At 54.1% G+C, this 16,777-nt stretch overlaps 1 protein-coding gene across 1 annotated transcript; it reads right to left on the reverse strand.

Annotated features, from left to right (window-relative positions):
- Position 1: 1 nt before the first annotated feature.
- On the reverse strand, positions 2 to 12,358 carry SLC15A3 (solute carrier family 15 member 3). The gene is made up of 8 exons (XM_082845791.1): positions 11,725 to 12,358; positions 7,925 to 8,214; positions 5,908 to 6,055; positions 4,368 to 4,478; positions 3,474 to 3,642; positions 1,858 to 2,016; positions 699 to 854; positions 2 to 218 (listed from the first exon to the last, which is right to left on the reverse strand). Exons 1-8 carry the CDS (start codon positions 12,280 to 12,282, stop codon positions 64 to 66), a joined length of 1,746 nt encoding a protein of 581 aa, XP_082701917.1. The 5' UTR covers positions 12,283 to 12,358; the 3' UTR covers positions 2 to 63.
- Between the last annotated feature and the right edge of the window lie 4,419 nt (positions 12,359 to 16,777).

Genomic DNA, 16,777 nt, shown 5'->3' on the forward strand with positions numbered 1-16,777 from the left:
ACCCCAGCTGGGCCTGCAGCTGTCTGTTGGGGGAGAGAGGCAAGCGGGGAGTGGGGGCCGTGTTCAGCCACTGTCCCTCCTGGGACAGCTTTGGGAGGCTGGGCCCTGGGCCACCCTCTCATAGCGACCAGCGATCCCGATATACAGCAAGGCTGTGGCAGCCTGAATGCCGGCCAGCAGGAAGAAATAGAGGTCCATCCGGCATTTGTTGATGTTCCCTGGGGAAAGGAAGGGTTGGCATTCGGGTCAGGGCAGGGCTCCCCCAGCGCTGGCAGCTGAAGCCAAAGGGGGCAGCGGGTGGGGTCTGAAAACACAGGGCAGATAGCCCACTAGCATCGGGCTGCCCTGGGTGTCTCCTGTGGCGTCTACAATGCCCTGGTAGCTTGCTGTTCTTTCAGGGGCTTAAAACATAAGTACCACAGAGAGAGGTGACCCTTAGCCAGAATGGCAGAGTTCCGGAAGCAGGAAGGTGCCTTGGAGGTCTGCTGAGTTCACTGATTCCTTTTGGACGGTTAGGGTACCTGAGGCTCAGGACAGGACCATGCTGTGGGCGCTGGGCCAAGTTTGGGCGAGTGCCCCGTACTGAGTCTAGCGTGCCATTTCCATCTGCCTGGGGTCAAAGCACTTGGCAGTTGGCATCACCTTTCCAAGTCGCCCTCCACCCATGTCCCATTCCCGGGGAGGCCCCCCACACTCACCAGAATCCTCCGGGCAGTGCAGCCAGCCCCCCGGCAGTGACAGTAGTGCCACCAGGCTGGAGCCTAACAGCGAGCCCACCCCAGACAGGCAGAAGAAGATGCCCATCATGGCGCCCTGCATGGAACGTGGGGCCTCTGAGTACGCAAACTCCAGGCCTGCAGAGAGGGAGGAAGGACGACCCAAGGGGCTGGTGGAGGAGCAGAGCCTGCTGGGCCACAGCCCTCCCCTCCCCCAGCCAAGCCTCCCTCCTGGCTTCCCCTGGGTGACCCCTTGCCTCTGCCCTGCTCATCCCCCCTGAACACCTCCACCTGGATGCTCCCACACTGCTCTGTCACCCCTCCTCCCCTTCCTCCTGGGTCTCCCATTTCAGTGACAGAAGCCCCGTCCTCATCCTCACTCTTGCCCACCCTCTCTGCCCACCTTCAGCAGCATCATCAAATGATTTTTTTTTTTTTTTTTGGCGGTACGCGGGCCTCTCACTGTCGTGGCCTCTCCCGTTGTGGAGCACCGGCTCCAGACGCGCAGGCTCAGCGGCCATGGCTCACGGGCCCAGCCGCTCTGCGGCATGTGGGATCTTCCCAGACCGGGGCACAAACCCGTGTCCCCTGCATCAGCAGGCGGACTCCCAACCACTGCGCCACCAGGGAAGCCCCATCATCAAATCATTTTGATTCAACCTCAGAAATCTCCCAGTGTCTCCCCGGCCCCATTCCCTCTGCCCCGGGCCACATGGACAAAGGGAAGACAGAGAGGACCCCCTTTGCTCAGAGGCCTTGGAGAGGGCCTCATGGAGGAGATGGCAGTTAGACTGGGAATTGAAGGGGAAATGGGAGTTCACTTCCAATCTGGGAAATGGGAAGGCAGAGGGAACAGCAACCGCAAAGTCACAGAGGGTGGGGAACATGGCACCAGGGGGACTGTGGGGACAGGTGGTGTGGGGAATGTCTTATTCACCTCTAATCCCCACTGCCTGTCGCAGTGCCTGGCACAAACCAGTGCTGATAAGTCCCCACGGGGTGACTGCAGCCCCGCTCAGAAAACCCTGCCTTCCTCCGTGCAGACAAGCTCCAGAGGCTGTGCCCGTGAGACCTCTGACTTCGAGGCACCACCAGGCAGAGCCCATCACCCATGCGAGAGCAGGGGAGGGGTCCAGGATACCTGGGATGCTGGCAAAAATCTCACTGATCCCGATGAGCAGGTACTGAGGGGTCTGCCACCAGATGGACAGTGGTGCTGCATAATATGTGTTCTGTCCAATCTGCTGGGACACCGTCTGGTTGTGACTGATGTACTCTAAACGCTCCATCTCCAGGACTCCTGGTGGTGGGGAGAGGGGCTACAGTCAGGCCCACTGTAGGCAGCTTAGCCCATGACAGAGCTTGGCATGTAGTGGGTATTCACTAAGTAGCCAGTCATTGACTAGGCAGCATGTAAGGAAAAGAACACTGGCCCTCCATCTCTTCCCTTTTTGCCTTGGCTGCTAGGAAGCTCAGAACTAGGTTTTGCACTCAATAACCGTAACAGCTCTCGTTAACTGAGAGCCTGTTATAGGCGAGGCATTTAATATGCATTCTTATAAGTAAGAAAGAGAAATTCAGGTTAAACAATCAGCCCTGAGTCACACAGCTGATAAGTAACTGGGGCTGTATTTGCGCCCCAGCGTGTCTAGTTTCAAAGCCAGCCCCGTTCCCATGATATCATATGACTCCTCTACTGCAGCGTCAAGTATTACAATAGCGTTTCTAACCTGGCTTTCAAGTTTAGTTTATCTCCTTCCCCTTCATTGCTTAGCAGACAGCTGTGCTCTAGTGGAATGAACACCAGATATGGAATTAGGTGACTTGGGTTCCAATCCTGGTCCTGCCACTGGCTAGCTGTGTGATCCTGGGCCGATCACTTAACCTCTCTGAGACCCAGTTCCCTTATGCAAGAAGTAGGAATCAAAATCCCAGGATTATTGTGAGGATGAAATAGGACAAAATGCACTAAAGCATGTAGCTGAAAAAGAATCTAGTTTGGTTTTCATACTTGGCAACACAATACTGCTTGTTGAGTTTTAATTCCTCTGGCTCCTTGTGTTCCAGGCATGGTGCTGGGTGCTTTACTGACTTCATCTTGTTTAATCCTCACAACACTCCTGCTAGACCACATTCCATGAGGGTGGAGCCTGGCCTCTGCACAGGGTCTGAATGAATTACTCTCCCCATTTGAAAGATGAAGCTCAAAGACACTAAGTAACTTCAGGGTCATTAAGTCGCAAAGTGAAAAGGGCTGAGGTTTGTGCAGTAGCATGCAAGACTTCTTTACCAGAGCTTCTTTCTTATGAGAGCCTTCAAATCTTTTTGAAATGGAAGAGGGAAGAGAATAAATAATAGATACTTTTTGAAAAATGTCCCCCAACTGCTAAATGGCTGTGTGTCTTTGGAAAATGCATTCAACACATTTTTTGAGCACCCATGTGCATTATTCATAGCAGTGAATAAAAAAGAAAAAAATCCCCTGCCTTCAGAAAGCGTACATCCCACTGGGGAAAATCTTTTTTTCCTCTCTTGGCCTGAGTTCCCTCATCTGTCAAAACGAGGGGAGGCTGGACTCAAGGAGGAGGGTCTCTTTCAGCTCACATCTTCCAGAAGCCAAGACTGGCACCCACGGGTGGAGGGTGTACTTGGCCCAGGCCCACAGCTTCAGCTTCAGCTCCTGGTGGAGCCAGCCTCCCCCCAGCCCCAGACAAAGGCCAGCCCCCTCCCCAAGGCCCTCCACTCAGGCCGACATACCTGCCACAATGACCGAGGTGAAACCAAAGAACATGCCCAGCGCCATCTTCTGCAGAGCCGAGGGAAGCAGCTTGCAGCGCAGCAGTAAGGGATCGAGCAGGTGGTCCTTCACAGGCACCAGGATCAGCAACACCACGACGTTGGCCAGGAGGAGCCAGGCTTCTGGGATCTGGGAAAGAAGGAACCAAGAGAGGCAGGCTAGCAGAGCAGAAGGAGCTCTGGGCTGGAGTCCGGAGACCTGGACTCCATCCAGACTGTCCTTGGGCGACCCAGAGTCAGTCCTTTCCCCTCCCCTGAATACACACTCCTCGGCTGTGTAACTAGGGGATGGATTAGATCAGGGATGGCAAATAGGTTCCTTCAACTTCTGTCAGTTGATAGTGGCTGCCTGGAATGTTCATGGGCTCAGCATGAAAGAATGCCATGATAGATTAGTGATGTCTGCCATGGGCAAGGAAGGGAGGTCTAGTAGCAGGTATGTCATTTATCTGCCAGTTCTGAAGGTCTTTGATTTTAAGAGTCTCCGAGTTGCCAAGGAACTGGTTTGGTAAGTCCTGGAGAAAGGCAGAGATGTGAGCATCCAGGAGTCCCACAGAGGGAGGGAGCAGGGTAGAGCTGAGAATGCCCCGAATGTGCCCGATCTGAGGGCCTGGTGCAAACTGGGCAGTGAGGCCCGCTTCAGAGCAGCAGTGGGTGGGAGTGAAGCTGACCTGAAGTCTTGTATGCACCTGAGCCTTTGGCAGGATGTCTGAGCCTCCAGGTGCGTTTCCTGTATCCCGAGGATGCCGTGCCGCTGGGGGACGGGAGTGTGGCGGCAGCTTCATTTCCTCCTTTTCTTAGAGGAAGCCCCCGGCCCGGCCTGAAGTGGGGGCTGATCACATGTGTGTCTTTTACCTTGTAGCCACTGCCCTGGGCCCTCAGAGCCGCAGATCTGTTGGCAGGGTAGTCTGGGAAGATGTCTGGGATTTGGAGGTGAAGACCTTGCAGGACATAGGTGGACTGCATCTGCCGAGAGAGCTGGAGGTGAGGCTGGAACAGAGACGGCCGCCTCACCTCCATCCCAGGATGCTCCCAGCTCCAAGGCAGGCATTCCTCCGCAGTAGCACAGGGCAGCCGGGCCGTTGTCCCCTCGTCCAGCTTCCCACCCTCCTCCCTCCCCGGGAGTTTCCTTTGCTCTGTTCCCAGGCCTGAGGGCTGTGCGTGCAGCTTTGCTCCAGAGCCCAGGCCCAGCTGGTCTGGCTCACATTCTTGTCTCCAGGGCCTGGCACGGAGTAAGTGTGGATAAATATTTGTTGACATGGGGAAGATAATGCATGGCTGTCCCCGCAGGGAGCGCTCATCTGACACTGAGGCCAAGCTGAGCCCCACAGGTTGACACAACTGGGGACTGCGTAGGCACTGACCCGCCAGAATGGCCCTGGACAGCAGCAGGGGCAGGCTCCAGGGCTCCCCGCCATACCGGCCGTTATCCCATTAGTTGCTGTCTGAGGGAGGGGGCTCTGGGAGAATCCTGCAGGAGGGCCTGGGGCCAGAGGAGGGCACTTGGGGTGCTCAGGGCAGCAGCTGTTTGCTGACTGGTATGGAAGGATGTCAGTATCCTGACAACTGGTACGACTAGGGGTCAACCATGGACACACATGTCCCATCATAGACACCTTCTGCCTTTGTGCCACCCCCACATAGCAGGCTGGCCCTGCATGACCCTCACCCTCTGCAGCTCGCAACAAGGTTCCTGCAGAGCGTGTGTGAGAGGCAGTGACCTTGTGGACTGGGGATTAGAGGCTGGGGTTAGGCAGCTGCCCACCCTCCACACACCCGCACACACATTCACTGCAGTAACCTTCCCCTTGGGGAGTGGGCGGGAAGCAGCGGTTTTCAGACCTGGCTAAGCGTCAGCATCACCTGAGAAGTTTATTACACTGGAGACTCCTCCAGCAATTCTCTTTCAGTAGTCTGCGGTGGGACCTGGGAATCTGTATTTTTTAAAAGCTCTGCAGGGGATTCTGAGGCGCGGCCAGGGTGGGGAACCACTGTTGCAAAGCACTCGGGGGACTAAGCTTGCCCCTAACTTGCTGTGGGGCCTCGGGCAACCAACACACCTTCTCTGGGCCTCCGCTGCCAAGTCGGAGAATCTGAATGCTGCAGAACTGTTAGAGCCTCTAGTCTAACAGGAAACTGAGGCCCGGAGAGATGGGGTGACTTATTCAGTCACTGGGCCTCAGACCCGTCTCCAGAGTTCCTTGTGCTCTACCACCCAGAGTGTAATTATTGGGACGGCTTAGCGCCAGGCGCCACCCCAGCTGCTACGTGGCAGCAGTTCACTTTGTGAGCCTCTCCCCCTTTCCACATACCCTGAGCATCTACCATGAGAGATGAGACCAGTGAGGGGCCTGGGGAGCGAGTCCCCACAGAGCGAAAGGGCGGGGGTGCTGACCTGGAAGTATACCATCCAGTAGGGCACCAAGGTCACCATGATGGGCAAGATCTTCACCAGCACCTGGAAGTTGGCGATGTCCTCCTGGGGGGAAGGGCCAGCCTGGGGAGATCTCTGATCAGGCAGCAGCTGGGCGCCTGGAGGGTCTCTGAGGGGCCATAGAGGCAGCAGATAAAATGGCTGCTACCGTCACCCGTCACCACCACCACGGCCGCCTTCCCACCTCCCCCATCATCCGCTACTTTAATCCCACTCCCCTATCACAACCTATCACAGACATCATCTCAGAAATCGCCACCCTCATGTCCTCCGCTCCACCATCGGCATCCCTTTTGCTGTCATCACCATCACCAAAGCCATCCCCTCCGTGGAGTTCTCATTCTATCACCATTATTTTTCTGCCACTGTCAATACTATCACTGTCATCCGTGTGGCAGAGTTGGCGATCAAGACCCATTCCATCCTAGAGCTGTGGCCTCTCGGGTCCTGGGGGAAGTAAGACCAGAGGCTGTGGCGAGCAGAGTCTTGGGGGATTTTTTGGCTTGTCGTGTTGGTGTGCCATGGGAGCCAGGGAAGCCCCAGTCCGTGCCTGACTCAGAGAGAGAGGCTGTCACAATTTGAGACACTCCAGTCCCCCCAGCGCACTCTCCAAGTCCATCCTCCTCAATAGGCAACATGGGAGCCCTCTCCCTACAGAACAAGGGATGGAGGGGTAGGGGTGGAGGGAACATTATCAGGAGACAGGAAAGATCAACCTTTACCCTTTACCCTTTGCGCTTTGTCCTGAGAGGCTTCTAATCCCTACTTGCCCAAGAGCCTTGCCTCATCCTTTGAGATTCCAAAAGGGACGATACCGGTGTGGTGTGACAGCCACCATCAGCTTCTCCCCACCCAGTTTGTGACGTTGTTCTTCCACTAACAGGTGGATTTTAGCTGCCCTGCCCTTGAATCTGAGCTGGGCTGTGACTGCACTGACCAACAGAATGAGGAGGAAGTGATGCTTTGGGACTCCAAACCTCCAAAAGGCCTTCCAGGGACCGACAGCTTCCACTTCTTGCCCTCTGGAACATTCCCTCTTGGAATGCTCCCTCCTCTTGCAGCCCAGATACCTTGCCGGGAGAGGCTCCGGCCACCTGGGGGGCAAGGGCACACGAAGGGGAGCCGAGGTGTCCTCGTTGACAGACAGCGTTGGCTGCCAGCCGGGAAAGTGGGCCGTCTTGGATGTTCTAGCCCTTTCACGTCCTCAGTGACTGCAGCCCGCCGTGATATCATAAGAAGCAGAACTGTCCGGCTGAGCCCAGTTACCCACAAGGTTTTGAGGGGTAAAAAAAGGTGGTTGCTTAAGCCGTTAAGTTCTGGGATAGTTAGTTAGGCAGCAATGGACCATTCAAACAAAACCTTACAGCAATGCACCAGGTTGGGGGAAAGCATGTTCTATACCTTTTCCGTCTAGATCCCACTGACAGGAGCTGTAACTGGGTCCAAGGTCTGGAGACAGGTTTGCTTAGCATAAGTAGTCAATTAACTCAGAGAAGAGAGGGGCAAAAGGAAGCCATTGTGCACATGCAAGGCCATTCAGAACCTTCCTCCCTTGAATGCCAGCTAATGGGAAAGGGAGCCAGTTTGGCTGACATCTTAGCCTTTCTTATACTTAATACCCAGGTAGCGTAGACTGCTATCCCAACAACCTTCACTGGTAGATCATCTTCATAAGCACTGCTCTACTGCCATGGTTATCACCATTGCCAGCATTTATCTTCATTGTCGCTAATAACACCACCATCCCTATCTTTATCGCCACCATCACTGTCAAGACCACTAACATCCTCATACTTTCTACAGTGAGTCCACTGCCAATACCGCCACCATCACCCTGACCTCTGTCAGCATCCTCAGTCATGGCGGGCAGCTCTAGCCCACTGAGGAGCTGGTCATCATAAAGGGCTACCCCTGGAGCTGATCCAGAATGTCTTTAAACTGGATCATGTGGCCTCTTCGCCCAGAGCCCTCCCCTCACCTGGCAGAGTGTCGGCGCCACCGCCTGGGACAGCAGTTCTGGAGAGCAAGTTTGAGCATGGAGGACACCTGGCTGCCCGTGGGGGGCTTGGTAATGAAGCTGGGGGTGGCGAAGAGGAAGATGAAGAAGGCCAGGCCCACACAGCCCACGATGATGCTGTAGCCCAGCAGGAAGTTGATGTTCTGTTGGATAAAGGCCAGCACCAGCAACGACAGCACGGCACCCACATTAATGCTCCAATAAAACCAGTTGAAGAAGCGGCGGCTGGCGTGGCGGCCAAGGTCCATCACCTGCCGGGCAAGGACGAGAGTGAGGCCCAAGGAGGTGCGAGGGCGCCCTGCCGCGTGCCTGCACCCCCTCTCCCACAGAGACACTTCTTGGATCAGTGGGTGGGTGTTCTAGCACTTTCCTCATCCTGATCACTAAATAGATGCTCAATAATATTTGTTGAATGAATGAATAAACCCTTCTCTTGGGAGTCACCTGTTAATGATCAGGACATTTTGACACAGTTGTTTCTTCCTGCCCTTGACACACATTGCTTTTTTCTTTTTCTTTTTCTTTTTGCGGTACGCGGGCCTCTCACTGTTGTGGCCTCTCCCGCTGCGGAGCACAGGCTCCGGACGCGCAGGCTCAGCGGCCATGGCTCACGGGCCCAGCCGCTCTGCAGCATGTGGGATCTTCCTGGACCTGGGCACGAACCTGTGTCCTCTGCATCGGCAGGCAGACTCTCAACCACTGCGCCACCAGGGAAGCCCACACATTGCTTTTTTATTGTCACTAACTAGTACACACAACAGATGTCTCTGGTGCCCCTTTGTTCATTTCTAGCTGATTTATCCCTTTGCCTTTGAGCAATCCATACTGGGCGTCACCTTCATAGTCAGAAAAAAGCCACTCAAGGTCTCAGGTCTGTTCCACATTATTAAATATGATTTGTGCATATTACTGAAAGGACAGTTAAAGTCTAATTGAAAATTTCCTCTGCAGTTTGAAGATGCAAATGGAGTTTTCCATTGTGCTCCCACCGCAACTTGCCTCCCAGTCAGACAAAGTTGGCATAATCAGGGAAAGCAGAAGTGGTCCCAGACACGGCCCCAAGAGCGGGTTCTGGCCTGATGCAAAAAAAAAAAAATGTGGGCCCCCCAGCAAGGGCAGTAAAGCTGAAAATCTTTACCCAGGATTTGGATCAATCTGCGACAGCCAGGCCCCAGGCCCCCTTCCGGTCTGCTGGCTTGGATCAACTGCACTGGCTGCCCATACCTCTCCTAGACCCTGGTCCCAGATTCTGACTCAGCAGATCTGGGGCAGGGCCCGGGCATCTGTACTTTGTAAAAGCAGTGATGTCTGGAGGTCACCTCTCTAGATAAATGATTCTGTACCCCATCACCATTTCAATAACTCCCCAAATCTCAGAATCCATTATTCTCCTTCCACCCAGAGATACATATATCCATTAGTTAAGATTTTATCAAGCTTTAATTTCTGTAGTTGCATGAGGAAAAAGGTAACTAGGTATCGTGTTCATTTCCCAAATGTAAACTTTTAGTCCACACAGGTGCGCTTAAAACTGCATCCCCTTGGAGGTTCTGAGGGGTCCTCTCGGGGATGAGGAGGGAGGGGCCTGTCCACTCGCTGAGAATTCTCACTCACTGAAAATCCTTGCTGTAGACTTTCAAGCAGAAAATTGAATAAGTCCCATTAGGAGCAGGACTCCGTTTATTAATTGGATATAAATGAATAGGACAATTGCAACTCTAAGGGGAGGACCAGGCAGCCCGTTCAGGATATAAATGAGCCCTCCCAAGAGGAGTAGCCACTTTGTCGAGAATGATGGATGGCCCTTTCTGAAATCAGCAAGTGTGTTAAACACTCAGTTCCTGGGTATGGCTGTCTGCCAGATGGTGCCAGCCCCTCCCACCTGCACCCCCCATCTGACTGCCCCCCTGAATTCCTCGCTGCTCTGGTGTGCCCACTCGTGTTACCCCCATCCACTGCCTACCCTGTAACCAGAGCCATTTTAAAGAACTCAAATCTAACCTAATGGGGCTTCCCTGGTGGCTCAGTGGTTGAGAATCTGCCTGCTAATGCGGGGGACACGGGTTCGAGCCCTGGTCTGGGAGGATCCCACATGCCGCGGAGCAACTAGGCCCGTGAGCCACAACTACTGAGCCTGCGCGTCTGGAGCCTGTGCTCCGCAACAAGAGAGGCCGCGATAGTGAGAGGCCCGCGCACCGCGATGAAGAGCGGCCCCTGCTTGCCACAACTAGAGAAAGCCCTCGCACAGAAACGAAGACCCAATACAGCCAAAAAATAAAAATAAATAAACAAATGTGGGGTTTAAAAAAAAAAGAAAAGAATTAAAAAAAAAATCTAATCTAATGATTCCATCCCTGTCTCAAATCATTTTAGTGTTTCTGAACTGTCCTAGGGATCAGGCCAGACCCCCAGGCAGCCTTCCAGCCTGGCCTGGCCCCACCCAGAGTCCATGCTACCCAGTGGCCGAGCCTCTGAGAGACCAATTCTGCCACCAAGAGGAGGGACAGACAGGAGGCAGTAGGTGGCTGAGGCCCTCTGGAGGTCAATGAAGTCAAGGGCACCTGGGGGCGGAGTGGGATGTCAATGAAAGAGCAGAAGAATTAAGGGAAGCTGAGAGATTCCCAGTGGCAGATGTTGGGGGTCTCCTGGTCTGCAGGAAGGTCAGTGGTGGCTGAGAAATGGACGGGGCTGTCCTGGGGGCACTGAATCCCCCATCATCAAAGGAATCCGAACAGGCTGGATGAGTCACTCCTTGGTAAGGACTCCGGAGATTGTGTCGGATGCCGCATTGTGGATGCCAGCTGGATGCAATATTCCTTCCAAAATGTCCCCTTTCTGATTGTAATACATGCAATTAAAGAACATTTTAAAGCAATTAGGAAAAAAGTACAACTAGTCCAGTGGCACCTGATCACACTACTGTCACAATTTTTTCCAGTTTCCCCCTTTTGTTGACACCTGCTCTTTTCACGCGGCTGTGCTCATACTCTGTAGGCAATTTTGCGTTGCTTTTGCTCATTAACACTGTATGTGGTTTTGTTCAAGTCACGTTACATATTTTTAAAAATTACTGTCTGATAGCCCACTGAGTAGAGCTATCAAAATATAGCCATGTTATTACACAGTATTTACTCATTCATTTAACAAATACCTATCGAATTTCTCCTATGTGCCATGTTCTGTCCAAAAGTGTACAGAAAAAGGCGCAGAAGTTAAGGTATTGGCCCAGGTGCCTCTGGCTGGTGAGTGGCAGAGCTGGGATCTGAACACGTGGGCCTGACTCAACCTCCAGCACAGCTGGCAGGAAGAAGCTCCCGCCTGCCTCTAGATCTCTACAACACACAAAGATGGGGCCCAAGGTGTGGGGCCTGATGTGCAGCTACCCTAACCTGCTCTTCGACCTGCTCTCTATGAGACCTCAGCCAGGCCGATAAACACCCTGAAACTCCAGTGTCCTACTCCGCAAAATGGACATAAAAATACTACCTACGTTCTAAGTAGTTAAGAGGACGAAATGAGTTAAAACACTGAAAGTGGCACATAGTCAAAGGCCAACTATGGTTATCACTATTGTGCCATCGTTTTTGTTGTAGGGGTCCGCACCCCCAAACCCCCAACCCCACAGCTTCTTTCAAATAAAGAAACTGGGCCCGGAGAGGGGTCACGCTGGCTGGCAGCCAGGGCCTCTTGACTCCCGGGTCCATCGCTTTCCCTCCGCACGCCCCGGGCCTCCCGACGGGGCGGGCCCTCTTGTCACTCACCTGGTCGGCACCGAAAGAGGTGAGGTTGCTCCTGACGGAGCTGGCGGCCAGGGCGAGCAGCAGCAACACCGCGTAGAGGGTGGGGGCGCAGTAGGGGGTGGGCGAGGTGTGCAGGCAGCCGTGCGATGGGCAGGCGGGCCCCAGCGGCAGGGAGAGCATCTCGCCGCAGAAGGACCTGCGGCCGTCGGGGAAGGCGGTGGCGGCCAGCAGGCCGGAGGCGGCCAGGTAGAGCAGGAGGCTGAGCGCGATGGCGCGGTGGCGGCCCAGGTATACGTCGGCCAGCCAGCCGCCCACGGGCGCCAGCAGGTAGGAGGCGCCCAGGAAGACCAGCGCGGCGCGGGACGCCTGCTCGCCCGCCCAGTGGAAGTCGGCGCTGTTCAGGTAGAGCACCAGGTTGCCCGCGACGCCGAAGAAGGCGGCGCGCTCCAGCATCTCCACGAGCAGCACCGCGGCCGCCGCCGCCCGCCACCACCGTCGGGGCTCCCGCGGCCTGCGCTCCAGCAGCGGCCGGCGCTCCCCGGACTCTCGGGGCTCCACTGGGGTGCGCGGCCCGGGCATCCTGGGCCCCCGCTGCTTTTCTCAGACCCCCACCCTGTCCGCAGCCCTCCGGCCCTCCCTCCCGGCCTCCCTCTTCTCTTCTCCTCCCTTCCCTCCTTTCTCACCCCTTTTGGTCCCCCCTTCCTCTCCCTTTTCCCCTCTGCTCCCCTGTCCCCTCTCCCTGTCTTTCTCGCCCCCTGGGGCCTCTGGGGCTACCCGGATTCTACTTCCCGCTCCCTAATTCTCTCCTCTCCCCTCCTCCCACCCCTAACTCTTCTTCCTTCCTCCACCCTTCCTCACTGCCGACCCTTCTCTTTCCTCGTCTCTGCCCCTCCCCCTCCTTTCCTGCGGGTCTCTCCGGTTGGTCGTCTTTTCTTAACCGTTGTCCCCTCCCCTGGTGACACCTGGCCCACACTCCGGAGACAAGGGTCCTCCCACAGGGGCTCCCTGTGCCCCCACCGCCCTGCTGTCTCCTCCACTCCTCGCCTTCCCGAGACTGCCTCCCCTGCCGCCCCTCCCAGGCCCTCTCCCTTCGGGCTCAGCCTCTGTCCAGCTCTCTGCTCCTTGAGAAATTCTGGGAGCCCCTAGCTTCCCCTTTCGCTGCTTCTGTGGCCAGGCTGCGTCACATGGTGTTCTAGGGTGTTTAGGAGAAGCGAAAGTCTGGGTCACAGGGACCCTGCCAGGCCAGCTTTCTAAAAACCTCCCTCCCCCCCATTACCCTGCCCCCACCCCCAGCTCTGCCTACTTTCCTGGAGGCTGGAGGAATGTTTTCCATCTTTCACTTTCGTTTCTCTCCTGGATCCCACTTCTGCTGCATCCTCTTCCAATCACAAACCAAAGTTAGAGTGATGGGACCGGAAATGCCATATGCATCATTTGATCCTACCCTCCCACTTCGTGGATGTGGAGACTGAGGCCCAGTGGAGGCGGGGAAGGGAGGTCCGGGCATGACTGGTTCATGGTGGCTGAACTAGGGGTAAACCACTGCTCGGGCTCCTGAGAGACACAGGAAGCTCTCAGATGAATTCAGATTATGCAAATGCTATCATGAGGAAGGAAGTGGGGGCACCTTCAAAGCTTGTGGCACCATAGAGGGCCCACAAGTAAGTTGAGATTGACAGAGACTGACCTCAGACTACATCAAAATCAGGCCTTAGCCCTCCCCTCCACAGAGCCCTGTGGTGCGCTTGGATTAAGGGCCAGGCTTCACCCTGACCTAAAAGCTCCATGGCATCTGGCTCCTACCCTCCTCCAACATCACGCAGCCCCACGTCCACTCAGATCCAGCCACACTGACCTACTTTCTCTGTTCCTCTCACATGCTGAGCCCCTTCCTGCTTCAGGACCTTGGTCTCTGCTGTTACCTCTGCCAGACAGCTTTGCCTCCACATCTTGGCATGGGTGGCCTTTTCTCTTTATTTAGATTTCAGCTGGAATGTCTCCTCTTCACGGAGACCTTCCCTAGTATTCTATCTAAGCAGTTGCCTACTAGATTCTCAGTATCCTCTCTCTGTTTTAATGTCTTCGGAGCACATAATACTCGTTCAATTTCCAGTTATCACCTCCAGTGGAATAGAAGTGTCACTGGATCAAGGAACTTGTTGAACTTTTTTTAAGACTTTATTTTTTTAGAGCAGGTTTAGGTTTATAAGAATATCAGGAGGATGGTACAGAGATTTCTCAACCCCCCCGCCCCACCCCCCACATGCATAGCCTCCCCCATTATCAACATCACTCACCAGAATTTTTTTTTTTTTTTACCAAGGGTGAGCCTACATTGACACAACGTAATCACCCACAGTCCATAGCTACCTTAGTGTTCATTCTTGGTGTTGTATGTTCTGTGGGTTCGGACGAATGTATAATGATGTGTATCCATCATTACAGTATCATACAGAGTATTTTCACTGCCTTAAAATTCCTCTGTGCTTTGCCTATTCATTCCCCCACCCTCCCATCCCCCGGCAACCACTGATCTTTTTATCGTCTCCATAGTTTTGCCTTTGCCAGAAGGTCATAGAGCTGGAATCATAAAGTAGGCAGCCTTTTCAGATTGGCTTCTTTCACTTAGGATTATACATTCAAGATACCTCCATGCCTTTTCATGGCTTGATATCTCATTTATTTTTAGCACTGAATAATACTCCATTGTCTGATGGGCCACAGTTTGTTTATCCATTCACCTACTGAAGGATACCTTGGTTGCCCCCAGGTTTTGGCAATTATGAAGAAAGCTGCTATGAACATCCGTGTGCTGGTTTTTGTGTGGACGTGCGTTTTCAAATCCTTTGGGTAAATATCAAGGAGTGTGATGGCTGGCTCAGATGTCCAGCTGTTCCAGCACTATTTGTAGAAGGGGCTTGTGTAACTTTTCACTGTTTTAACCTAATGACTGCCCAGTGCTTGGCAAATAGTAGGTGCTCAATAAACTTTTGGTTGAATAAATAAATGAAAGACTGTCCCAAGCCAAGATTTGTAAGAATAGCCTCAGGAAGGCTAAAAGCTAAAATAAATGGAGTCTTGCAAAAGCTGTAGATACCACCAAAATCTGGGTTGTTAAAATTTTCTATCGGGTAAGAAGCCACGCGGTGATGGATGGGACAAGCCCATGCAAGGGCAGGGGTAAGGCAGGGTGATGGAGAGAAAGCAGAGCTCTCCACCCTGGATTCTGTTTCAGTCACGTCAGTCAGGGACAGTGCTGTGGATGAGGTGGGCAGAGACTGGAGTCTCCCAGTCCCTCCCAGATACTTGGACTAATCTGCCTCTACCTCTCATTGGTAGAAGCTCAGCATCACCAGGGTGCGGTGACGAACTGCACGTCTCATTCAGACTCCACTCTGTCCTCTCTTGACAAGGTCACTAAGGTGGCAGAGGTGACAAATGCCATCCCAGAGACCTGAGCCTTGCCAATGAGAGTGGTGACCTGCCACCAGTGACCTTCATGGGGTGGTGAACGAAAGGAAAGGTCCTAATAACAATGTAGGCAGCGGAGAAAAACCAGGAGAGGAAAACAGCCAAGAAAAAATAAGTGCAGTTTCCTCCTTGCTGACCGGTCTCCGTCCCCGGAGCTGTGTGGTGACCAGGAACTAAGGCGGGGTGACTGGGGAAAGTCCTGGAGACCTGCTTTGCTGGGTAGGGGTGATTTGTGTCCTGCAGACAGCAGAAGTCATGTTCTGGAGAGACTTGTGACTACCACCCAGGCACAAGTTGACATCGATTACCCATGTAATGGGCTAGAGAGCAGAATTTTAGTCAAAGGAGATGCAGAGCTGGTGGCCCATGACCCATAAACATGTGTGGTTTGGCCCAAACAGCCTTTAGCCCCATGGTGTGTCATTTTAGTTCTTGTTTCGTTTTTTAATTTAAAAATATGTTTAAATGATGTCCTTAAAAATTCAGAAATGTTCACATGAAAATCAGGCTTTCTGGCTGCTCCGGAAATTGGGGGTGGTCTGCAACGCTACCCCGGTCTAGAGAGGCCATCACTGAATCGCTGAAGTGGCTCTGCAGATGTCGCAGTCGGAGGCTGGCGAAGGAGCCTTTTCACGTTCACACCGAGCGGCAGCTACTGGTGAACGTGAGAAAGGCGAGGACAGCACTGTCTGCAAGCTGGGATGTTTGGTGGTAGTGGCTTCACCCAGGTCCTCCTGACAGCCTCTGCCAGGCCAGGTGAGAGACGCCAGGTTGTGGGAAGTCCCAAAGTGGGGTTTGCCGAACCTCTTAGCCCCCCAGCCCCACCTTCTAAACCCCAGCACAGTTACTTTATGTGGTTGAGAAAAGGAAACGGAGACACCTAGATCTAACTTCTAGCTTGCAGGTACGGTTTCTTAGCAATGCCCCAGTGCTGTCCTGCTACATCACCCGCAGGTGATACAGACCCTGGTAAGCATCATCTATGCACAGCCTCACTGCAACTCTGTAAGGATGACCAGGATGCAGCCCCTGAAGTGGAGCCAAGTTTGTCTCCCAGGCCCACCCAAGACCTGCCACACACGTGCAGGACAATTTGGATTTTTCTTATACCGGGCCAACCTATTCTCTGTACCTGTAGGGGATCCTGGGTTAGAGGATAGGTAGGAATCAAAAACAGAGCTGGAGGGCTTCCCTGGTGGCGCAGTGGTTGAGAGTCCGCCTGCCGATGCAGGGGACACGGGTTCGTGCCCTGGTCCGGGAAGATCCCACATGCCGCGGAGCGGCTGGGCCCGTGAGCCATGGCCGCTGAGCCTGCGCATCTGGAGCCTGTGCTCCGCAACGGGAGAGGCCACAGCAGTGAGAGGCCTGCGTACCGCAAAAAACAAAAAACAGAGCTGGCTGAAAGCATAGCAGCGGTGGAGTGAGGAGGGGCAGGGTGGAGGGAAGGACAGCGACAGCCCGGGGCAGTTCCTGGAGGGCAGTGCAGGTGTCCACCCACAGCAGCTTCCTATGCCAGGGGTGGTCAATCCCAGCACGTCCTGGGTGTAGCAGGCGCACCAGGAATGCCATGTAACCTGCAGCTGACGTGTCTGTGCAGGACTCA

Source organism: Leucopleurus acutus (assembly GCF_964270905.1).
Source record: "Leucopleurus acutus genome assembly, chromosome: 8".
Lineage (NCBI taxonomy): Eukaryota > Metazoa > Chordata > Mammalia > Artiodactyla > Delphinidae > Leucopleurus > Leucopleurus acutus.

Bases quoted from the DNA above. Each gene is read 5' to 3' on its own strand.
- SLC15A3 (XM_082845791.1), bottom strand. From the start codon at position 12,282: ATGCCCGGGCCGCGCACCCCAGTGGAGCCCCGAGAGTCCGGGGAGCGC. The intron at 6,056-7,924 runs GTGAGGGGAGGG...ATGGCCCCTCAG, and splicing joins TGGCGCCGACACTCTGCCAG to AGACCCTCCAGGCGCCCAGC. The intron at 3,643-4,367 runs GTAAAAGACACA...CTTCTTTCCCAG, and splicing joins CCCAGGGCAGTGGCTACAAG to ATCCCAGAAGCCTGGCTCCT.